The sequence below is a fragment of the Balearica regulorum genome, chromosome 14, assembly GCF_011004875.1.
Source record: "Balearica regulorum gibbericeps isolate bBalReg1 chromosome 14, bBalReg1.pri, whole genome shotgun sequence".
In the NCBI taxonomy this organism is placed as follows: Eukaryota; Metazoa; Chordata; class Aves; order Gruiformes; family Gruidae; genus Balearica; species Balearica regulorum.
This window is the reverse complement of record NC_046197.1, coordinates 2,315,930-2,338,065: the sequence shown is the minus strand read 5'-3', so window position 1 is coordinate 2,338,065 and position 22,136 is coordinate 2,315,930. Positions and strand designations below refer to the sequence as shown.

Genomic DNA, 22,136 nt, shown 5'->3' with positions numbered 1-22,136 from the left:
GACGTATTTTGCCATAGGTGGTACAAGTGACTGGCAGTGGGTCTGAGCCGGCTCGGGTTGTGAACCAGTTAGCTCCAAATGTGAGCCGTTGCACCGTTGGAGGCTAATGAAGGATTGTTCTCGTTATCGTGGCACCTTGGGGATGGACTGGTGGTTCTTGGTGCTGTGGTGAGTGCTTTAGCTGATCTGTGGAAGGAGATGCTGCTTTTCTGGTCTATCAGGAAGCTCTGGGAGAGTGGTGGTACAGAAGATGGAAGCTCTCCCAGGAAACTCGGGCTACCAGAGTTCAGGAGCTGGAGTAGCTCAGCATTTTGCTTGTGGCCGCTCCTTTTTACACTCAGATAAAACCCTGTCTGTGCAGAGACCTTGTTGTATACACTGAAGATGAGTCTTCTCTGAGCATGTTGGACCTGTGGGAAGATAGCGATCTGCCTGCCTGAAGCTCAGTTATTAATAATAAAGCATTTAAGATGGCAATTTGCATTTCAGCAGCACCTTTAATTCACGGCTCTCCAAATGCTTTACAGACATTGATTAACATAGCCTCACAACAACCCTGTGAGGTAGGTGGACATGATCATCCCCACCACTGCGGGGATAATGGAGGCACCAAGGGGTAGGGGGCTTGGAGCAATGACACTGGGATTTGACCTAGCACTTGGCCGTTTACATCTCATTAGTCCTGCGGCCTCAGATCATGCTTTTCTAACGGGCGGGTTTGACTCAATGTGGGGCTATACTGATTAACGAGCCTGTGACTGGCTGGCACAGGCTCTAAAGGCCATTAATCCAAGGCAGCAGTTTATTAGCAAAGCAGATGGTTCCTTGGTGCTTCTTGCTGCTGGAATAATCTGAGGATTTGAAGGCATATCAAAAATAGAGATCAACCATTGAGCATGGCAGGCTGTCACTGGAGAAAGCCCTTAGACCCCAGGTGAGGAAGCTACGTGGGATGCTACTGTAAATGTATTGATCAGAAAGGACATAATAATTTATATATAAAGTCCACCCTTGCTCTTTCCCCAAAGAAAACCAAACCAAACCAAAAAGAACCTAGAAAGTCACTGCTGGTTGCCACAAGTCAGCTTCAAGCTCTGGTCCCTTGGCTTCATAGCACCTGCAAAAAGAACAAACCATGGTGCGTCAGCAGCCTGTTTGGGCTGGCAAAAGAAGTTAAGAAGTGTGTTCCCTCAAGCGCAGCCCCAGTGCTAGTTTAGCTTTAAATCAACTTAAAATTATGTGAATTACTCACATGGAATGGATCTGAGAGTACTGATGGGCATGTGCTCCAACATCTGTGGAGCAGGAGTGTGGTAAGCTTGGACTAGAGGGTGAGACCTTGACTTCACTAAGGCTAGCTTATTTACCTCTTCATTTAATGACAAACCACTCTAGCTCTGATGGCTGGTCCTAGGTGATGGCACCTATATGTGTGAGGTATACTTGACACCTTGAGTTCAGGCAGCTTGGATAGACCTGAGATGGGCACCCGAACTTTCGCCAGGCTCACCAGAACCAGTTTGGACCTTTAGGAGTTTGATGGCAGCTGTTTTTTGGGTTTTTTTTTTTTTAATTACCTTTCTGAAGGAATAAGAGAGCAAAGAAATACCTCAAAGGCGTGCTCTTATGCAGCAAGAGAAATGACCCCCAGCTAACTCTCTAAAACGCTTAAAGGGGAAACCTTTTCTGACGGCGGGTAACTCATGCTGTTGTTCATGTTGATGTTCTTCATGGAGATCAGAGTGATGCTGTTATCCTTCTGGCTTGTGCCTGCCGAGCAGCTGTCAAGAAGAGAAGGTGGCATTAACTACTCTGGAAGATGAGAGAGGCAAGTTTCTTTGCACACAACTGGAGGCGAGCAGGCAGGACTGCGGCTGGCTGGTACATGGGACCAGGGTTGCCTTGCGCTGCCCTTCGAGGTGCTGTCCTGATTCAGGCCCATCCCTTTTCTGTCCTATGCCCTTGTTTGTCATACAAAGGGAGCCTCAGATATTTCTACATCCGATGCTGCTGCTGATGTATTGCCAGCATCTCTCCTGAGAGTGAGAGTTACAAGCATTAGGAAGGTGGAATTCCCCTTTCTCCCTACCCTGAGGGCTGGGATATGGAGTTAGTGCCAGCGGAGACTGGATGACTTGGGGGACTAGGGGCACAGTCCTCTGCTCTGATAGTCCTGCCTCAGTGGCTGCAGATCACGTAGATCATGGTCATTAAGGGTATTTGGGAACCATTGATGTTGATACAGATTTGGCGCCTAAATATGTAGGGACTTTGCTTCCTGTGTCCCTTGCCTCTTTCCAAAGCAGGGTTTATTACTTTGGTAGGAAACTGTCAGATGGAAAAGTAGGAGCAACATGTTTTGGTCCCTTCCAGCTCTTGTTTCCTGCTGCTTTCCATGTGCAGCCTCCCCTCTTAGGTAGCAGTGATGGACCACGGGGTTCAGATGGACCATCCTCTGCTTGGTGCTTATCTTCCAAAGGTCCCTTGCCCTGCTTTTGCTAGAAGACCTGATCTCATGTCACTGAGGCTGCTTTGAGATCCAGAAACCCAAGTTTAGACCTCAAGTCTGTACCTAGGCAAAGACAGTCAAGCAAGCTGCTCTTGGAAGGTGATGAGTCTTCACAGATACCAGTGCAGCTTTGAAACGAGGCTCCTAAATATTGAACTTTCTACCTTTGACTCTATCAGGCAGAGGATGAGGTGCTGTCAACACTAATTTTGGTTTTTTACCAGTCTCAAAGATGTCTTGAAATGCTTCAACCTGAAATAACCAAAGCAGCCTCTTTTCCTTGCTAAAATGAATAAAACTGGTAATTTCAATAGGATGTGAATAGTGTGAGCAGCCTTACCTCTCTGATACCATGGAGGTCCCTGGTTTCTGTTTGTCTGGAGGGAGAAAGGCAGTTGGTGATGTACAGGTGAGAAAACATCACAGTCAAGCACTAAAATCAGCTATATTCAGAATTATGTTGTGCAGGGTGACAAATGAAATCCAAATGAGGTTAAAGACACCACGGAGGATACTTGACAGTTGATTAGAGAAAATTTTTCAACTATTGTGACATACAGGCAGGACTGAATTCTTTGCTCTAGCATCCTTTGGTCTTTTGGCAGTCACTGCCTTGCTGTTGAGCAGCCTTGCCCTCTAGTGGGCACGGCTTAGTGGGAAATGGGATTCCTAGGGAAAAGGAGCGTCAAACTCCATGACTTTTGCTGGAAGAGCTGCCCACCCCTGGTAATCTGCACATTTAACTGCACCAAACTTGAGACTTTCCTTGTGCAGATGGGTCTGGGCTGGGGCTCTAAAGAGCGTGGTCATGCTACATCCCTAGCTGCTGAATCTGTGTTCCAGTTTGGCTTCAAAACCTCCACACTGCATAAGCTTTTTTAAAAAAAACATCTTTTAGGAATTTCCACATCCATGTAGATGACTTTTGGATTAGGGAAAGACAGATCACCCCAGGCAAATACCTTCTGAGTCCTTTGAGCGGTTACACTTGAACCTCAGGCTGACCACGCTGACCAGAATGATCACAACCACTATCAGGATGACTATGAAGCTGATGACACCTGGGGATGGAGGAGAGAACTGTCTGCGATTGATACAACAACGTGCCCATCCTCGGCTTCTGGGGTAGCAGAGAGACTTTGTCATCAAAACTTGGGTAGGAAATCAGTATTTTCATTAAAATGAGCATGGTACGTAATGGGCAGAGAGGTAGGTAGTCACTAGAGCGAATGGGTTTATCCTCTTGTGTTTTAGCCTCAAAGGGCTTCTGATGAATACTTAATTGGTAAGGCAGTGCCAGGAGGGCAGAAGTCAGCCGATTACACAGGGGATTGATTGAAGTCAGTATGCCCCTGCTACAGTTGGTAAATCTTATCATAAAGGTGTATAAAGTCAGATAAATATGTAATATAATGGGCAGAGACAAGCTAAAGACTGTGAAGGATGTTATCTGTCTCATAAACCAGTGGCCAAGTGCAGATTTGATTTTGACATCTGGCCTTAATAAATCAAACTATTTTTTGCATAGGAATCTTGTCCTGTTAAGACTGCTTCAGGACTTCTCGTGGCTTCCCTGCGAGGATATAAGCAAATGATACTTACGAAGTTAACACTTGACTTTTAAAAATGCTTCTGAAATAACACTTTTTTTCCTATAGTGTGATAGAAATGAGCAAATTGGTTTTTCTGCTTGTCATCATAAATGCCCCGTGCCTGTCTTCAAATCTATTGCCAGGTTAGGTATGGCATCTCTTGCTCTGTCCTTCCACAGTCTGAAGGATGTGGAGGACTTGGCTGTGTCCTGCCAAGCAGGGTGCAACTGTGCAGGGGACGGCAGTAAGGCAGAGTGGGAATGAAGTCCCAACAGGTTTGCAGGGAAAAAAATAAATTGCCTAAGCTGCCAGGCAAGTAGCGTATTTATTCTAGACGCTCTCAGGGAAAGCAAGGCATGGCATGGGATCGTTTGTGCCCAGGTCTTGTCCTAACGTGGAGCTGGGGCAAACACTGGTGCTGGGAGCAAGATCCCAAGCTCAGGTGTAGCCATGATGGACTTTCAAACTGTCTGTCCCTTGTATACTGGGCATGGCTGGGAGTATGTGTTAGATGCTTTATAGCCTGCTGGTGACAAGTTTTTTCCTCAAGGGTTTTCCCTTGCACTCTGAAACCTCCAGGATCAGGCACGCTGAAGAAGAAAACTGTGGAGTCATCATCTCCAGGGAAGCATCTTCGAAAGTGGGTGTCCAAAACAATGTGACCTGGCAAAACAGATCCCCCTTGCCTCCCCAGGTAGCACAAGACCTTACCAAAAGCTGCCACCGTCAGTGGGGATTTATCATCTGTCGGAGTGGGCACAGGCAGGTAGCCAGAGGAATTCGGTGTTGGGGTGACTGGCTTTAAGGTGCCTACAAGAGGAGAAAAAAGGTAGCTTTATATAAAGGTATTTTTTCCAAGGTTGGGAAGAGAATTCCTGGCAATGTGAGAGGCCCAAACTCGCACTTGTACTTTACTGAAGAGAAGACCGTTGGATCCTGGCCCGGCCCCATCAATGTTAACTGCAAAGTGACCAAGACCTGTGTGGGAATTGGATTGCCTTGGTGCGGCCCTTTTATCGACAGTCTGAGAACACCCACAGGGTTTTCTGCTGGGGCCCTAGTGATGAAGCTGAGCTTGGCAGGTGAAGGACGGATCTGGCACTGTGTTGGAGGGGGAGGCTTCTCCCATCTCCCTCATTTTACAACCTTTCACCGTAATGGCACCTTTCCTGCTCTGACTCACAACCGCTGTTCCCAGTCTTGACAGATTGCCCCAAAGTGCTGTCTCTGCGAAGCTTTACAGGCTTTTCAATGGCTAGATGACATGGCCAGCATCCCTCAGGTACTTGTTAGCCCTTCACCATGCTGTGTTGAAGATAGCAGTGTGATGGCCTTGCTGTTGCCTGTGAAAAGGGCTATAAAATATCTAGCGGTAATCATCTCCCTGTGAGAGAAAGGAGAAAGCACCTTGCGTTGCTGATGTTGTGGTACTCTCGCTTGTCTTGGGCTCTTGACCTGCATAGAGAAATGCAGAATGTGAGTCTTATCCTTGGGTGTCAGCTAATAACCAAAAGAATTAATGGGCATCCTAGAGAGGAGAATGGATTCACAGTAATGCTGGTGATACCTGGGAAAACACGGAATTCATACCTGAGCTAAAACCTTCCCACCAAAAATACTTTGTACTATTTTCCGTGCCCAAATAGAACTAAAATTCGAATACCCTTGTATAAACTCTTCAGGTTCTGCAGTCCCAGATGCAATTTTTGGGCAGATACAGCAATGGAATACTGGAAGAGCAAACTGGGAAGGTTATAGATTTGCTATTGCTCATAAACGTTGAGACTTTAAAAAAAAATCTGCTTAGGGGAAGAAATTCTGCAGAATATGAGTGTGGATTGACTGTTCAGCTTGTCCTTGGACTTGGGTTTGGTGGATATGTTGTCCTGGGTTATCTAGAAGTAATTAAGCTAGTTTGAGTTGGGCTAACTTGCATGCCATATGTAGTCTAGCTGTGGCAGCGTAGAGGTTTGTTCGAGCAAGGACTCCAGTTCTCAGTGGGATGAACTGGCTTATATGAAGCTGCTTGGTTTGTGACAGCTGCTTCCAGTGCCTGTGCAAGCAAATTCCAAGCTATCCTGTGTGTTTTGCTTGTACAGAGAAAAAAAAAATCCTTTGCTGCCTCCTGGGTGTGTGTCGAATGGCCAGATTATCTGCATTGACCTTAACGAACAGCTACAGGCCCTGTCAGGAGACTAAAAATGATACTTTAGAGTTTCAGAAGATCATCTGTAGGTCAGCTACGAACTTCTTTCCTCCTGTTCCATCCCTACCTTCCCAAAACCAGTGTTGACCAAAAGTACTCTGCACTGGGGCGCAGGGCATGCAGCTGAAAGTGGGGGTCCTGTCTTGCAGAAAACATAATTGTTTCAGAATGTAATTTTGCCAAAAGTCAGAAGAAAAAGGGGAAATGGTATAAAAAGGGGAAAAGGTATGAAATAACAGATCTATCTGGTTCAGTAACCACATCGAGCAGAACAGTCCTGAGAAGCAGGGACTCCCACTGTACAATTTTTTCACCAGTCATCAAACCCTTTGTTTCGTGATGAAATTGTTCTTCTAGCCGCAGGCGGTGGGCAGAAGCTGTGGTTTGCTGAGCCTGGCATGGATACCCCATCCCTGGGAAATGTTGGGTCTTACACAACAGGAGACCTCGCTTTTGGAAGCATCAGCAGCATATCTATAGTCAAAGATGTACGGAGCTTTTCAGATATAAAGCAGGGTTATAATTAATAGCAACCTGCTCTGATGCAAAAGGCTCTTGGCTTAGCTGGGCACCTTCATGCTGGTTAGACATCTGTGCAGGCAGAGCTGACCACGGGTTTTTAACCTTGCTTGCGTTAGAGAAGATCTGAGAGATACTTGGAGAGGCAGAGCAGTTTATGTCTTGACCATTGCGGATTTTTGAAGCTGAATCTTTAATGGGGAATCAGCTCAGTTGTCAGATTTCAATCGTCCCACTCACTTGGATTCTGCCCTTATTCTGAGAAAACTTTTACTGAAGTCTCTAATTTTTGCTCACAAGTTGGGTTAAGCAACTGTCAAAAGCAAAGCTTTTTTTTTTTTAAAGGATGTTAAAAGGGCTCCCTTCTCCTAAACATAGATCAGTCTTTCAACTGTTCAGGTTCATCCCAGGCAGACAATGTGAAGTGCATTTGGTCTTGTGTTTTTTCACTGCTTGTAAGGATACCAGACACGATTTTGGGTGTTACTGGTGGCTCAATCCGAAGATAAAGACTTAGATAACCTGCACCATGTGAGCCAAGTAAGCTAATTGCCATGAAATTACCTAAACTTATCTTTACTCTATAAAAGGACAAAGTACCTTGAGGTGGTGAAGCTGCTGTGCTTCTGCTTCCACTAGGTTTTTCATCTGGATAAAGAAAAACATGGGAAAGGAGAATTAACTCTAGAAGCTACTACTAGTTCTGCTATGGAGAGCTGTTGGTTTCCATGGAGGGGGAAAACAGCTTTGTTTGCACGAGACTTCCCCTCCAAATGAACATCAGGATGTCCTGCTAGCGATCTCTGCAGTCAAGTGGGAGAGTGTACACGAGAGGTCTGCTGGGGAGGCTGGGGTGCCTGTAGCCCCTCCACAAAACGTTACCTGGTAGCACCTGATCTGGCTTTTGTGATACGGGCTTGCTGTGCACCTGCCGCGTCTGGGTCATGGTTGCATCCAGCCCTTTGCTTTTGGGGAGCTGGAACGAGCTGCTCTTTTAGCAAAGACTCAAAGAGATTCAAAAGTTGATGCTACTGAATAAGTAGCATGGTGTGGACTAGCCCAGTCTTTCTGATGCCCCCAGTTTTGCTTGGATAAGGAGGCATGCATAAACAGGTCCTGCCTGAGCAAAAATTTGAGTTTTCCATACTTACCTCGCGCAGTCAACGTTAGCAGTGTCGTAGCAACAGGAGAGGATCTGGCTGCAGTAGTTTGACCCACAGAGGTGAGATTCAAGTCGGTCGGTGGTGTCGACTTCACTGGAGGCTCTGTGGAGGAAGCACAGCGTTACTTCAAAGAGCTCTGCTCACCACAAGCTGTGTTTAGAAACAGCTTGGAGGAAGGCATGGCTATTGCAAAGAGTCCTCAAACTCCTTGGGAATTATGGATAATCTGCTAGGGAAAACATGGGCATGAGCAGACGAGGAAATAGCCTTCGTCCTGCTTGGAGTCAGGGAGCTCTTGTACTTCGGCATTAGCTTTTGCTTTTTTTAGTGTAGAGGTGCTGAGCTGGCAGAGCTCAGGAGAAACATGGAGAAAGTCTTGCTTTTTGCCACCACGTTTTCCCTGCTTTGAAAATGAAGGTATTTTTATCACTGGACACTTTAATGGGCTAGAGCTGCCTGGCACCCACATGTTTGCTTGTTATCTGAAATGGGAACTTTTATGTTTCATTTCATGCAGAGTCTCTAAGCACAAAAAATTCAGTTCTTGCCGTGGTCTGGAGGCTCTGTCATCTTCCTCAACCTGCTACTCAGGGCTGCAGGGCAAGAACATGATCGAGATTAAGATGTGGGGGGAAAAAGCTTTCAATAAACACTCTGCAAGGAAGAGCGGATCACCAGCTTGGAATTTATAGGCAAGTTCCTTGTCTAGACTTCTCTTGGCTTTCCAATAAAAATGAGAAAAGAGTGAAAATGGTTTTAAGATTCAGGTGGGTATTTTTTTTAACCTTTTATCCAGATGCTTCAGCAAAATATTTGAATTTAGGAATACGTTTCTTTTTTCTGCAAGGCATGGAAGCAGAATCTGAGATCTTTTCCCTTTATATTTTTGGGGTCCCTTTGGAGGGGTAGCTATGTTTAGAAAGATTTCTCCCCCACCGCCCCCAAACATAGCAGGAAGAGATCTGTCTCCAGAGATCCGAGTGGGCTGACAGATGTGGATCTGGACTCGGAGAGATCCCGTCTTGTGTATATTCAGACTGAAACATGTAATTTTCTGCTAACGCCTCCCTGCACCCACTTCCAGGGCATCTCTGTGACTACATGCACGTGCTGGTGTCCTGAAGCCAGTTTCAGCACGGGAGGAAGACAGAAAAAAAGAGAACAAAGTAAGGGAACTCCTTAGAGGTTCATACTTTTAAATATTTTTCTGTCCTTATGAGTGACTGCTGTTTCCATGAAGGTAGATAACAAAGCAAAACCCCGGACATGAAGAACTGAATTAGAGCTAAGGCAGCGTTCAGTCCCTGCGCTGACACAAACGTTGTGCAGTGTAGGACAAGCCTCTCCACGCTTCCCCTTCTCCTCTTGGACAAATGGGGAACGTGTTGACCTGTTGTATGGGAGGTGTTCAGGGTGTGCAAAGCACTGGAAGCTTTTAGTTAAAAAAACCCAAATAAACCATGGTCAGGCTTAAGAGAGCAGTACTGAAGAGTAAATGTGACACAGGGAAGCTCTTACAACGACTTCATTGCTGTTACTTCCGTCACGACACCAGGAGCCAAGGGCAGACCTGGCGTGCGAGGCGCTGTGCTTGCACGTACCGCGCACACCCAGGGGTCCTCGCGCGGAAGAGCTGCCAAGAAAAGCAGGTGATGCCAGGTAGGAGGATGCCGCAACGTGGACACCGCCCAGCCTGGCTCCGTGCCTGGGCTCCGGGCAGTCGCATCCTTCGTGCGCACAAGGTGTAAAGCCTGGGGTTTTCCCTGGGTGGTGACCTGCTGACCCTGCTTCTCCCTATTCAATTTAGTGTTTTTTCTTTTTTTTTCTTCCCCACCACTGGTGTCATCTAACCTGCCACTGCACGCCCCCATTTATTGCTGGATGGCCCAGCTGGACCGAAGGTCAAAACAGTTGCAAGCCAAGATGCCCCTGAGATACACTCTTAGGTCTCCAGATGAGCGTTACCTGAGGTATGGTTCTTTACTTCAGGGCTGTGCATTGTTGATTGGGATTGACCTGTAACACAAGCGGAGAGACATGGAGGTGATGTCTCCTACACGTGCTCCTTGTTGGCAGGATCCCTACAGGGAGGGGTGAAAGATGGGTCGGAAAGGGGTTATTATAGACAGTAAGAGCTGAAAGGGTGATGGGGGCAAGAGATGCTAAGGAGACGTATAAAGCAGATCACAACCCAGGAGGTACCTGTTACAGCGTGCACAGAGGACTCTGTGGAGGCCGTAGTACCTGAAATGAGAGAAGAAGGGTATTAGCGGTGCTGATCTGTGGCTGTCACTAACGCACTGGTGTTCCAGCTGGTTGCGTGGTCTGGGTTTTCCTCATATTCTGTAGGAATGACTTTGAAATATGTGATTTCCCCAAAAGCATTAGCAAAGAAGTAGCTGCAAACACTGAGTGCAAAGCTATCAGGTTCTATGTAAATTAGTCCTGGAGTTTATTCAGCCAGGACAAATGCCCTTCTCCCCAGATGGAGCTGAACCCTTCAGGGAGCCATCCTCCTCTCTCACAGGGAAAATGCAAGGCTTGTAAATCAGTGGAGTCGTTCCCTGCCCATGACCCATTTGCCTCCAGCTCAGTCTTGGTGGGGAAGGCAGTTTGATCTGTATTCTGGAGCTGTTTAAGGAGTTAAAACACACATTTGAACACTTTGTTCCCTTGAGACCTTAATGAGTGGATGGATGAGGTTTGTAAAGGCTTCCAGGAGCTGATGGGGCTGTTTTTCCTTCCTGTCTCCTACCTCTGATCCTTCTGTCCCATGCGTTTGCATCCTGGGAAGCTGGCTGAAGCCTGGTGGCCATCTAAGTCTGGACAGAGCAGGGGGGCTGTTGGGGGCTGCAGCCTGGGGACTGACCTTGAACTGCCTTCCCTGGTAGTGGTGGGTAGTCCTGTAGGTCCACGCAGGGCTTTGCTCTGCCAGGGTTGTAGATGTTCCACTGAGTCCCTAATTTCTCAACTGAAAGGTGTTTTTTGGGGTTTTTTTTGTTTGTTTGTTTTGTTTTGGATTTATGAGAAAGCATCCCTGTACCAATCCCCCATGTTGCCTGCTCTCAGGATCCCTGGTGTTTTTCTTTAAGCACCAGCTCCTACAGTCCTGTGATTAGATGAGATGTCAATTAAAAGTGGTGCCATTTAATAATGGAGAAAAGACATGCCCAGTTCCCATACTTGGGGGCAAGAACCGGAAAATGTAGATACACTTTAAATGCTCAAATCAAACCCAACTGGTTTAACTTTGAAAAGGTGACTTTGAGTCTTGTTTTGGAAATGTGTGTCCTAACTGGTATCTTTAAATGGTTGTTTCTGGTAATCCTGGTGCTGCCTGTAGTAAGATTAATGAAAGAAACTACATTACAGCTACAGAAAACAGCTAGATCTGATCCCACCGGTGATCCATCTCACCAGAGCCAACAGCTCCTAAGAGTTTCGGTCTGCGAGGGCCAGCAATAAAGGGTGAATCCTTCCAGCTCGCTGACCCCTTGCAATGCTGTGCAGCTCCATTGCGGCAGTGCTCTGTGATGAGGGGCAGAGCCTTTGCAGGATGCTGCACCTCGTCATGGGGTGGCAGGAGGGGAGATCCAGCAAAGGAGCGCTAGCCAGAGCAGAGCAGTGCTTGTGCACCCATTTATAATACCATTTCTTACCAGGAGCCGTAGAGGCGATGTAGGCGATGACTTTCATGGTAGGAACCTAGGCTGTAGGTGTGTGAAAGAGGTCAGGTGAAGGCCCTGATAGTGGTGTGCATCTGGATTGAGATCTTTAGCATCCGGTGTATGTGGGTTACGGGGGCTTGGCTCAGAGCCCACCGCTTGGGACTGTCTGGGTGTAGCGAGCTCCGATTGATCTCATTTTTCTCATGTAATTGCGTTGGAGCTGTAATTGTTGGGGGTTTTTTTGTTTTGTTTTTGTGGGGTTTTTTTTGTTTGTTTGTTTTTTGTCTGAGGCTTTATGACAATGATCCCAGCCAAACGGGAACCAAAACAATGTGTAAACCACGATGAATACATAATAAAACATGGCCTCTTTCCAGATAGGATTTGGCTGTGAAAATCAGACCTGACTTTTCAGAGCTTTTCCATGCTTTTCTCTTCTAGCTTACTGGGCAGCAGGCTGGCAAAACTGTCCTGTTTGGTCCATGAAAGAGGAGACATGATCAGATCATTAATTACTTTGAGAGGAAGGGACTAATTTGTTTTCTAAATCCATTGGTAACAGGACCAGAAGACAAGGACTTTTAACTGCAGCCAGGAAGAGGGGAGGCTGGGCAACAGAAAACTGCCTTAACGTAAGGATAGTGAGTTGCTAGGGGTGATTGCGTAGGAGAATTACGGGATATCCTTCTCTGCGGGTTTTGAAGAGCAGGTTAAATGAGCATCAGTCTAGTAACGTAGACAGGATCATGGACAGATGTAACATCACTTACCAAATCAACTAATATAATAGAAAAATAGTTCTTTTGTGCATGTGGCTGTTTACAACACAATTTCTGGACATTCGTTTGCAAATGCCTTAAGATACTCTGTACATTCAGCACAAAAAATAATGTGCTGAGATCATCATGGGGGCCGATATCCTCTAGCAGCTGCCAAACTCAAACAGCTCCTCTTTCTCCAAAATTCCCTTGCAGAAGCCATTGTCTTGTTTTCCCGTGGGGAGAAGTAGCTGCTTGTAACACATTTTCTTCCCAGAATTATCACAGGTGCTTTTTAGCCTACATGGCACCTGAAAGCATCAAGAATCGCTGAAGAGCGAGCTGTTGCCTACAGTTAGTCTTTGTCAAGGAAAAGGGGGATAAAGGTGCTGAGCTGGCAGTTTGTTCCAGCATTTTTGGTGCAGCTGAGGAGAAATCTGAGAGCTTGAACAGAGCCTCTAGGGATGGGGAGAAGCTGAGAGCAAGGGAGATGACATTGCCCTGTACTGCCCTCCCTGATGGGACCCTCCCTGGGCTAGCTCCAGCATCCCCGGCGCTGGGACAAGAGGAAGAGGATCGTACTCAATGCTGTCTTCCACCACAGCTCAGCCCTTCGCTGAAGGTCGCACCCAGACCACTGGCTCGTATGGAGTTCTCCGTTTGCAAAACTAAACTGTGGGGTTATTGTAAATAAGATGAATAAGCAGGGTTTGGGTTTTTTTTCAGTGCTCAGTCCCGGGAGTTCATCTGGCCGAGTAGATGCTTGCCCCGGTCTGCTGTGTTTGAGCTTTGCTGCGGAGAAGTGACCAAGGGATGGAGATCCCCTTTTGGCACTTTGCTCGGGAATAAATGGCCATGGCTTCTCTAAACACGACTGCTTGTTACTTCAAAGCGGAGCAGGTCTGGCTCTGACTTTTGGCCACCGCCGCTTGTTACGCCTTCTCTGCCAACTTAAATAATCAAAAGTCCTGTTATATTAGGTGTTTTCTTTTGGTGAAGGTGCTTAGCATCCCGCTGGAATTACAGCGGAGAAGGATGGACGTGTGCAAGGCGGGAAGAGACCCGAGTCACGCCGCGGGGCTGGGCAGCAGGATGGGTACAAACAAAAAAGCGCCACGCGTCGTGGCTCCTTGCCGACGTCCCCGGGGGACTCTCGTGCAAACGGTGCTGGAGACGGCTTCCTCCCGGTGCCTCTGCCAGCACGGCCCTGCTCCCCTCCACGGAGGGCCCTGGCTATATAAACAGCTCACGATAATAATCAAGACTCAGCCAGCGCAGCTGTAATTGCAATAAACATCAAAGCCATTCAAACGGCTCGCCATTGAGCGTAAGCTCTGCCAAGATATTTGTTGTGTGTTTGGGTGCAAGGGATTTATAGCCGGATTGTGCAGTTCTAGGTGGAGACGGGTAGCTTGCTGAGGGATTTATGATGGGAAATATGGCTTTCTGCTCTTGCTGTAATGGGAAATTCCTGATTACCCACCAGAGCCAGAGGAGCGCATTGGAACTGCAGGTGTGTTTCAGCTCTGACTCAGCGTTAGCTGCTTTTTGGTTAATTTTTCCAGAGGGTGAGCAAGGGAATTTTGGATTTCTGTTATTTGCAATAGTTCTTCTAGGTTAGGTGTGAGTGTTGGACGGAGAGCAGAGGGGTCTTTCCATGGAGCCTTCTCTCACGGCAGCCGAGATGTTCCTAGAGCCAGCAGCTCACCCTGCTCACTCCTCAGCACAAAAAGAGAATGAAAATGTAAAATGAAAAAAAAAAAGAGATGAATTTTAGGTACTTCTGCTTTGATGTTATTTTTGGCAATCGTAGACATGTAAAGAGTGGTTTCTCCAGCTGCTGACCAAAGAGAGACACTGACATTTAAAGAACCCCAGACTTTACATCAGAGCCTCCGTGCAGCAGCTCTCCTGTAGCAGAGACCTGGGCCAGCTGTTGGAATCTCTTTGGCAGGGCTTAGACGAGACTCAAGAAGGGCTCGTGCCATCCAGTCCGTGTTCACAGGGGGATGGAATCACAGGGGAGGATCTCCGGCACCAGTATGAAGGCACTGAGACTTGTCCTGTCCACTTGGAACTGGTGATGGAGAGGGACTGTGTATCCCCAATGCCGTGTAACCCTGGACTCGCTGGACTTTCCTCCTGCCCTGGCAGTTTTGGGGGAAGATGTGGTGATGCCCTACCTGTCCCCAGGTTGTGCGTTGCACGGCATGGAGCTGCAGAGCCCGTGGCATTGCGCAGCCTTGCTGTACCAACCTCCGCATCACCCTCTGCTTGCAGGTTGCATAAACAAATGCTGTCAGAAAAGAGATCTAGCCACCTAAAATTAGACTTTTCAATTCATATATTGGCACTTCCGTCAAATGACCCATGACAAAAATATACCGACCGCTTAACACAAGTGCAGCTGCTTCCTGGGTGAAGCACAGCAGCTGTTGAAGCAGCAGGGAGCAACAACTCCCAATTCTTAGGACTTTCGCATGAAAAAAAAAAAAAAAGCCGTATTAAGAAACTCAGAAAGCAGAGAGCTCTGCAAAAGCCTAGGTCCTATTTTATTAAGCACTTAAAAAAGGTGCCTCTGCTTTGAGTGTCTCGCAGCAGAACGGGTAAGGTGGAAATTGGGCAGGAGAGAGAGGAAAAGTGTTGTTATGCAGGCTGGGTAACTGACAGCCTAAATCAGGTCCCAGATCACAGAGGTATTTAAGCATCTAATTCCCAAATGACGCGGGGGGGTTGGCAGCTCGCTGCCAAGTGGTTCTGAATTGTAATGACTCGGCCAAAGTGTTACGGAAAGTTGATAGAGCCAGGAATTAAACCCGGATCTTGTCAGCAATTAAAATTAATCTTAGCCTTCCTCTGCCCCTCCTCAAGGGCTGCACCCAGCTCTGGGCATCCTCTCTGAGCATCGCGCTCTGTGCTCCTCTCTGGTGAGCTGTTCTGGAAGCAGGTCTTAGCAGAAGTCAATTAAAACCCACTTGAATGTAGAAAACAAGCCAGGAGACAAACAATGTGGGGAAACCACATGCACAGAGCGGGCTCCACCACATCACCGTGCGTGCTGAGGTCTGGTTTTCCCACGAAAAGTGGTTGCTCCTGGTCTGCTCCATCAGGCTGCTGTGCTGTCACCCTCCCAGCTGCTTACTGGTTCCAGTTTCCTCCGTGACCTGCTTGTTGTAGCGCTCTGCGTGTGCTCCTGGTCCCTGTAGTGCTGGTGCGGTGGGTCCTGCCCTTCTCCTGACTCTGCTGCTCCTACGGTTTGACCTGGGTGTGGGGGTTTGGAGGAGGAAATCACCCTGTGCCCAGTTCAGATGAAAGATGGGGGGACCAGCCATCCAGGCTTGATGGGAGCTGGAAGCAAGCGTGTGCTTTTTGTCAACCTACTTTTTTTTTTTTTTTTTAAATAATAATATTCATCAGCAGATCTCAAAGTGCTTTACAGAGGCGAGGGGTAGTGTTAGTTCTGCTTTGTTTTCTGTAGATGGGGAAGCTGAGGTGCAGAGAAAGCATCCCGAGTTGCAGGCAGGTTCTGCAGTGCTGCTTCCACTCCTGGATGAGGCCACCAGCCAAGGTCCTGCCGTTGTACAGGCCACAGTCCTCGTCAATTTGTATGATTTTGCTCCAAAAGTCGTGTCCTCCAGCTGCTGGAGGAGATCTGGAGAGGCATCTGCAGAGCCCTGTGACAGCACATGTGTTCCCATCCCCTGCAGCAGCACAGCCGACGTGGTGGATCAGTGGTAGGTGCCTACCAGACACGTCTTGCTTCCCCCAAGTTCATGGAGGCTCTGGGCTACCGTTTCCAAGTTTATTCACAAATTTATTGTTCTTTCCAGTAATTCCAAGATTTCCCAGGTTTATTTGGGTGTTGCTAGTAGCAGCCAGGCCGTGCGGTGTTCAAGAACCACCATGCAGGATCTGCTGGGATCTGTTCAGCTCCACCCTTGTGATTCAGGTGTGTAAGGGTCTGGTGGCACAGGGGTTTCTCGTAATTCCTGTTACTTCCACTTTTCTTAAGTCTCCTGGCTTGAACCCCGGGGGAGTGGCTGAAGGACATCCCTGCCTGGGTGCAGTCAAGTGCTGAGTCTTGCAGAAGGGGCAGCTGAAGAGCAGGTAAAGCATCTTGGCCTGACAAGCTTCATCTGAGTCCAGATTTTAGGTGAGTGACCCTGGTGATATCACCTAGGTTCTACTCCCAGATTCCAAAGCACTTTATGGAAGAGGTTATCTTATTATCCCTATTTCATATCTAGGGAAGACAAGGCACAGGAGTGTTACGTGGCTGTGATAAGTGGCAGACACAAAGCCTGTGTCCCGTGTCTCCATCCGGTGCAGTCAGCTGTGACACGTTTCTCCCTCATTTCTAATCACACTAATTTCAGTGTGATTCCAAGATCTTTAGCAACTCCAGAGTCACTCCTAGCTAACGTACGAGAGGAGCTCATTGAATCGTATGACTGGAGCTGCTTGCCCAGAGCTGTGCTGCCCTCGGGAGCGTGCAGAGTCTGCAGTTGTGCCTGATGATGGTGGGAAAGGTAGAGGAGACCCACCTTGCATCCCCTCTCTTGCCCAGAACCGGTGATGGCTGTCCCCAATGCCTCCTCTTTACGTAGGGTGGCAAGCCCAAGACACTACCTTTTCTTCTGTTCTATGATGTCCCTGTCCCATCCCTATGCCCCAGACCAGCAAAACCTTGATCTCGGGGAACTGGGTCCCAAGCCAGTGGTTCCTCACCAGCGAGGGGTAAGAAGATTCTCCCAAACCTGTGAAATCCAACTGCTGGTAAGGCATTTAACTGCATCCCCCATGTTTCACCAGGTTTGTAGGAAGTTTCACCAGCTACCAGCATTAGGGGCAAAGTCTCCTTGAAACTTTTATATCTCCAAACACCAGAGCAGCCAGAGATCCTAGATAAGACTTTGCTCCTTTCTGCTGTGCTGGGATGATTCAGCTGAAAGGTAAAACCAGCTCCCCCAGCCCATAAGTCTACAAAAAAGACCGAATGGGAGGTTCCTCCTCATTGGGGTTGTTGGGCCACGCTGAGCGGGCTACTCTGGGCGGGGGAGTAACGAGACCTCCAAGCCAAGGCTTGGCAGTCGTGCATTTTGCTGGTGCTATGCAAGACACAGATCTCCCTTTTCCATCCTTAGGCTTAAGCCCATGCCTTGGCTTTGCCAGCAGCAGCGTTCCTGGCGTTGGGTTACCAGGACTGTCCCCTCCAAGGACACCTGTTGTTGACTCACCTATTGTACATGGGACATAATTCCTGGAAACTGTCTTGGGCCACTTTGGTCAGATTTGCAGAGTCATCTGCGGGGTTTTGTGTTACTAGAAGGGAGCAGTTTGTTTTGTGAACAAACATTTCTCCTAACCACCTCCTGCTTTCTCTTCCTTCTTCACCAGGTCAGGGTTGTGCTGACCTCTCTGTTGGCCAAGGAATCAGTTTTAGGATGCGCTGGATGCCCTGGTTTAAGGATGCAAGAGCTGTGTCTGGAAGGTCTCCTGGTAGGTCAATGTCTGTCCTCTAGCTGCACCCCGTGTTTTTGATTATATCAAACATATATATCGACATATTTATATGTTTTCAAGCTACTGTGCTTCTCGTGGTGTTATCCATCCACTGGCTGTGGCGCAGATAAGGAGAGCAGTGGATGGAACGACAGTGGGAAAATCCTGCTGGGTTCTCTGCAGCTTTGAGGAGGAATTTTTGAGTGGAAATCTTTTGTCTGGAAAATGCCTGCCCATTGTAATGGAAACGGCTCATAGGAAGAGGTTTGTTTGGACACATTTTCTGTTAAGTGTTTCTGGGGTAGGAAAACCAGGTTGGAAATATTCCAAACCTTCCCACTGTTATTTCAAAATAACAGTATTTGAACCTTCTTTAGAAATAACTGTGAGAGCTTAGAAGTTTAAATTAAGAAATAATAAATTCATTAATAAATTAATGAACTTTCATAAAGTAAAAGAAAATAATTACCAAAAAAAAAAAAAAATCCTGTGTGGAAACAAGCAGGTATGAGTTTCCAGCTAAAGCAAATTCCATTTCTCCTGCAATGTTGTTTCCTCCTCCTCAGGTGCAGGGAGACCTCTGAGCATTTCTGCCTCGTGCAGAAGCTTCCCCACCCCCCGGCCAAGTACTACACCACCTCAGTGACTTCGCTATAAAATTAAAAAAGCCATTTCAGAACTGTCGGATCAATGCAAAAAAAGTGAGCCAGAGTGCATGACAGCGGTTAAGGCCAGTTGTTTAGATGGCAGCCGGAGAGGTGGAACCGCCGCGTGAGCTGATGCGCGGCGAGCACCAGCAACGCCGTTACCGCCGTCTGTAGGCATCGGCCGCGACGGGGTCCGGCGCGAGCTGCCAGGCACGCATCTAGCGAGAACGGGCCCTGCCCCGTGATTTTAATAAGCAGACTGCGGAGGACAAAGCGATGCGCTCAGGACCGGAGGGCGGCAGGTAAATCTCTGGGGCAGAGCAGCCGGCGGTCCCGTGCCGGGCAGGGGGCTGGATCTCGGCGATGCAGCTGGGCCAGAGAAGGTGGCTGACAGCCTCTGCGGCGTTCCTGTCCCGTGCAAACCATACCGAGTAGTTTTAAGAGAAAAACAACGTTCTGGGCAGGCATTAAGGAGCGTTGTGGGATGGCCAAGGGGCCTGAAAGCCCTTTGTCTGAGACCAGGCACCAGGTCACCCCTCTGCTGAAGCCAGCAGCATCACCCCTAATGAAGAGACAACTTTTCCAGTCCATGTGTTCTTATTTCTCAGAATTACGCAGCTACTAACTGAATTGGTTTCTATATTCTCTGCCTTTTAAAAATCACGTTATTACCAGCACAGTCTCTGTAACCCATAGGCAACTTCTGTGGTTTAATGATAAAAACTTTGGATTAGAGACACGTTATTTTTAGGTGGTGGTCTATTAGAATCAGCGACGATGTTGCAGTCTGTATTCCCTTTCAGTTCCTAGCTACTAACTACAGCTGTCAGCAATGCAAAAGGTGCCTGACGATGCAGGAAAAAAAAAACAACCTGTCACCCTTCAGAGCAGGAAACCGGTTCCTTCATCCCACGCCGCGACTCACGTGGGAAAGAGAAGTTAAAGCAGAATTATCACAGAGGAGCAGAATTATTACAATAAGGAGGAGGCATGTTCTGCGTGAGTCTTACACATGGTCTTTGTATTTATATCGACAAGAGGAAAAATTAAAGTCAGCCAAGGAAAAAATACCTTTGAGCAAAATAATATACTGTACATTTAAATGTTCTACCTTTACGCTTATTTGACAAGTCACTTACTACAAAACGCCTCAGCATCGCAACCCTCAGTGGAAACACTCCTTTTATTATCCAGGAAACAGGTTCTTTTATTCCAGCACCGTCAAATAAACCCCATAAACCTGGTACAGCTGCATTTTTCTGAGCAACCTGACTCCTGCCACTCCTGGATTTAAAGGCTGAGCCTTCCGATGGCAGCTACTACGTGTTTGAATGTCTGGCCGGTTCCCTTTGGTGCCGTGCTCCCCAAATCCCCCCTGCCCGGCACCGCTTCCCCCTCCCTGGGGCGCGAGCGGAGCATCTTACCTCGGAACAGGACGCAGCCGAACAGCCAGAGGAGCGGACGGACGGACGGAGCCAGCATCTTCTCGGTGGCTTGTGGCTCTGCAGCCCCGCTAAGGCTCTGTCCATCCCGGGAGGGACAAGAGGGTGAGGAGCGATTTGCCTGCCTGGGCTGACTCTCGCAGAGCTTCCTGTTGAAGAATAGAAGGAAATGGGCTGAATCCACAGGGGAACTGTGTTTTTTAGCCCATTATGGTCGGAGAGGATGTGAGACATCGCTTACCGACGGCAAAGGAAACCTCGCCATCAGTTTGTTGGAGGATTCGGCTCTCGTAGACGGGGAGAGAGGTGGCACGGAGGGCCTGCCCTGCTTTGGGCCTCAGTGGCTGCTTTATGGTGCTTGGGTTTTTTGGGTGATGCTATGTTTGTGGTGAGGGTGTTCACCCTGGGTCCAAACCCGCTCTGCATCAGCTGTGAGGGCTGCAGGCTGCATTGGTCCATCCTGGGCGAGGGGCTGGTCCTCCCCTCCCAGCTGAGAGGGGATTGCTTACCATCTCCAGGAGGGATTTGGAAATATCTGCTCCTGGTGGGGCCAGGGTAACTCAGCAGCCGGTGCTGCCCTGTGCCTCCCTGTGCAGCTCCAGTGAGTCGGCACCGGGACGTGCTGGGTTTGGGATGCTGGTTTTCAGGTAGCAGCAGCATCCTTCCCCGCAGGACATAGAACACACGGCATGCTTTGACTTACCCTAACCCCAGTTCCTTGACAAGGGGAGGAACTGGAAAATGGGGCTGGTCCTGTCCCCTGTCCAGCCCAAGGAGTTCAGTGTGTTCAGTTTCTTGTCCCCAACTTATCACAGAATCATAGAATGGTTTGGGTTGGAAGGGACCTCAAAGATCATCTAGTTCCACCCCCCTGCCATGGGCAGGGACACCCTCCACTAGACCACGTTGCCCAAAGCCCCATCCAACCTGGCCTTGAACACTTCCAGGGATGGGGCCTCCACAACCTCTCTGGGCAACCTGTTCCAGTGCCTCACCACTCTAACAGTAAAGAATTTCTTTCTAACATCTAATCTAAATCGACCCTCCTTCAGCTTGAACCCATTACCCCTTGTCCTGTCACTGCACTCCCTGATAAACAGTCCCTCACCAGCTTTCCTCTAGGCCCCCTTCAGGTACTGGAAGGACACAATTAGATCTCCCTGGAGCCTTCTCTTCTCCAGGCTGAACACTCCCAACTCTCTCAGCCTGTCCTCATAGGAGAGGTGCTCCAGCCCTCTGATCAGCTTTATGGCCTCCTCTGGACTCGCTCCAACAGCTCCGTGTCTCTCCTGTACTGGGGCCCCCAGAGCTGGACGCAGCACTCCAGGTGGAGTCTTCATGATGCACTTGTCTGTTTGAACGTCAGGGTAATAAGTTGCCCCGTGTGGGATGTGAGTGGGTGTTTGGGAAGGTGGAAGGAAGGGTCTTGGTGTCCCCACGTGGGAAAGGCTCCTGTGTCTGCCTGTCTGGGAGGGTCCGTGTGGGCATTCAGGATGCAAATCCACAGGACTGTGTCACCGTCACAATCCCGTCTCTGGGAGCCTCGCCTGATCCATGTGCTGGATGCTGAGCCGGGGACACCGTCACACTGTGCTGCGGGGGTGTGCGCCAGCGGGAGCTCACGGGGGCCCCAAAGGAAAGCGTGTGGTCCAGCCCAGGCTCTCTCGACACAGCCCCTTCCCTCTCTCCTGGCTCGAGGGGCTCCCTCCCGCAGACCCCTCCGAAAGCTGCAGAGCCTCTGCCGAGGGCAACGGAGCAAGGTCCCTGCTTTCCATGGCCAGGAGACAGCAGCAGGAACAGAGGGAGAGATCTCCCGTGCACTGCACAGCTCCTTGAGTTTCAGCGAGCCTCTTCAAACACCTCCAAAACCCCAAGCAAACCATCAGGCCGAAAGCAGCCGGCATCAACCAGCAGCCTCTGCTTTTACAAAACCTCTGTTAGCAGCCTCCCCCTTCATTTTTTTTCTCTCTTGCACAGATGTGATGCTCAGAGATTATGCTGTAGATTAAGGTTTTACTGAATCCCGAAATGAGCTCAAATTCCCAGCAGCTCTAACGTGCGGCCAAATCTGCTGGACGCTCGGCTGGATGGGGGAAGAGACGTTTCCCATCCTGTCCTCCCCATGTGCAA

General features: G+C 48.6%; 1 protein-coding gene and 1 long non-coding RNA gene across 2 annotated transcripts; one reads left to right on the top strand and one right to left on the bottom strand.

Annotated features, from left to right (window-relative positions):
• Nucleotides 1-477: 477 nt before the first annotated feature.
• On the bottom strand, nucleotides 478-20,177 carry ECSCR (endothelial cell surface expressed chemotaxis and apoptosis regulator). The gene is made up of 11 exons (XM_075766456.1): nucleotides 19,989-20,177; nucleotides 10,192-10,233; nucleotides 9,955-10,005; nucleotides 7,978-8,091; nucleotides 7,427-7,474; nucleotides 5,509-5,556; nucleotides 4,813-4,911; nucleotides 3,472-3,570; nucleotides 2,850-2,886; nucleotides 1,682-1,781; nucleotides 478-1,117 (listed from the first exon to the last, which is right to left on the bottom strand). Exons 1-11 carry the CDS (start codon nucleotides 20,044-20,046, stop codon nucleotides 1,109-1,111), a joined length of 705 nt encoding a protein of 234 aa, XP_075622571.1. The 5' UTR covers nucleotides 20,047-20,177; the 3' UTR covers nucleotides 478-1,108.
• LOC142603846 (uncharacterized) lies at nucleotides 9,074-19,896 on the top strand. Its single transcript, XR_012837733.1, has 5 exons — nucleotides 9,074-9,648; nucleotides 9,880-9,959; nucleotides 13,142-13,315; nucleotides 13,415-17,367; nucleotides 17,813-19,896. It is a non-coding gene; the product is annotated as an uncharacterized LOC142603846 (long non-coding RNA).
• Nucleotides 20,178-22,136: the final 1,959 nt, after the last annotated feature.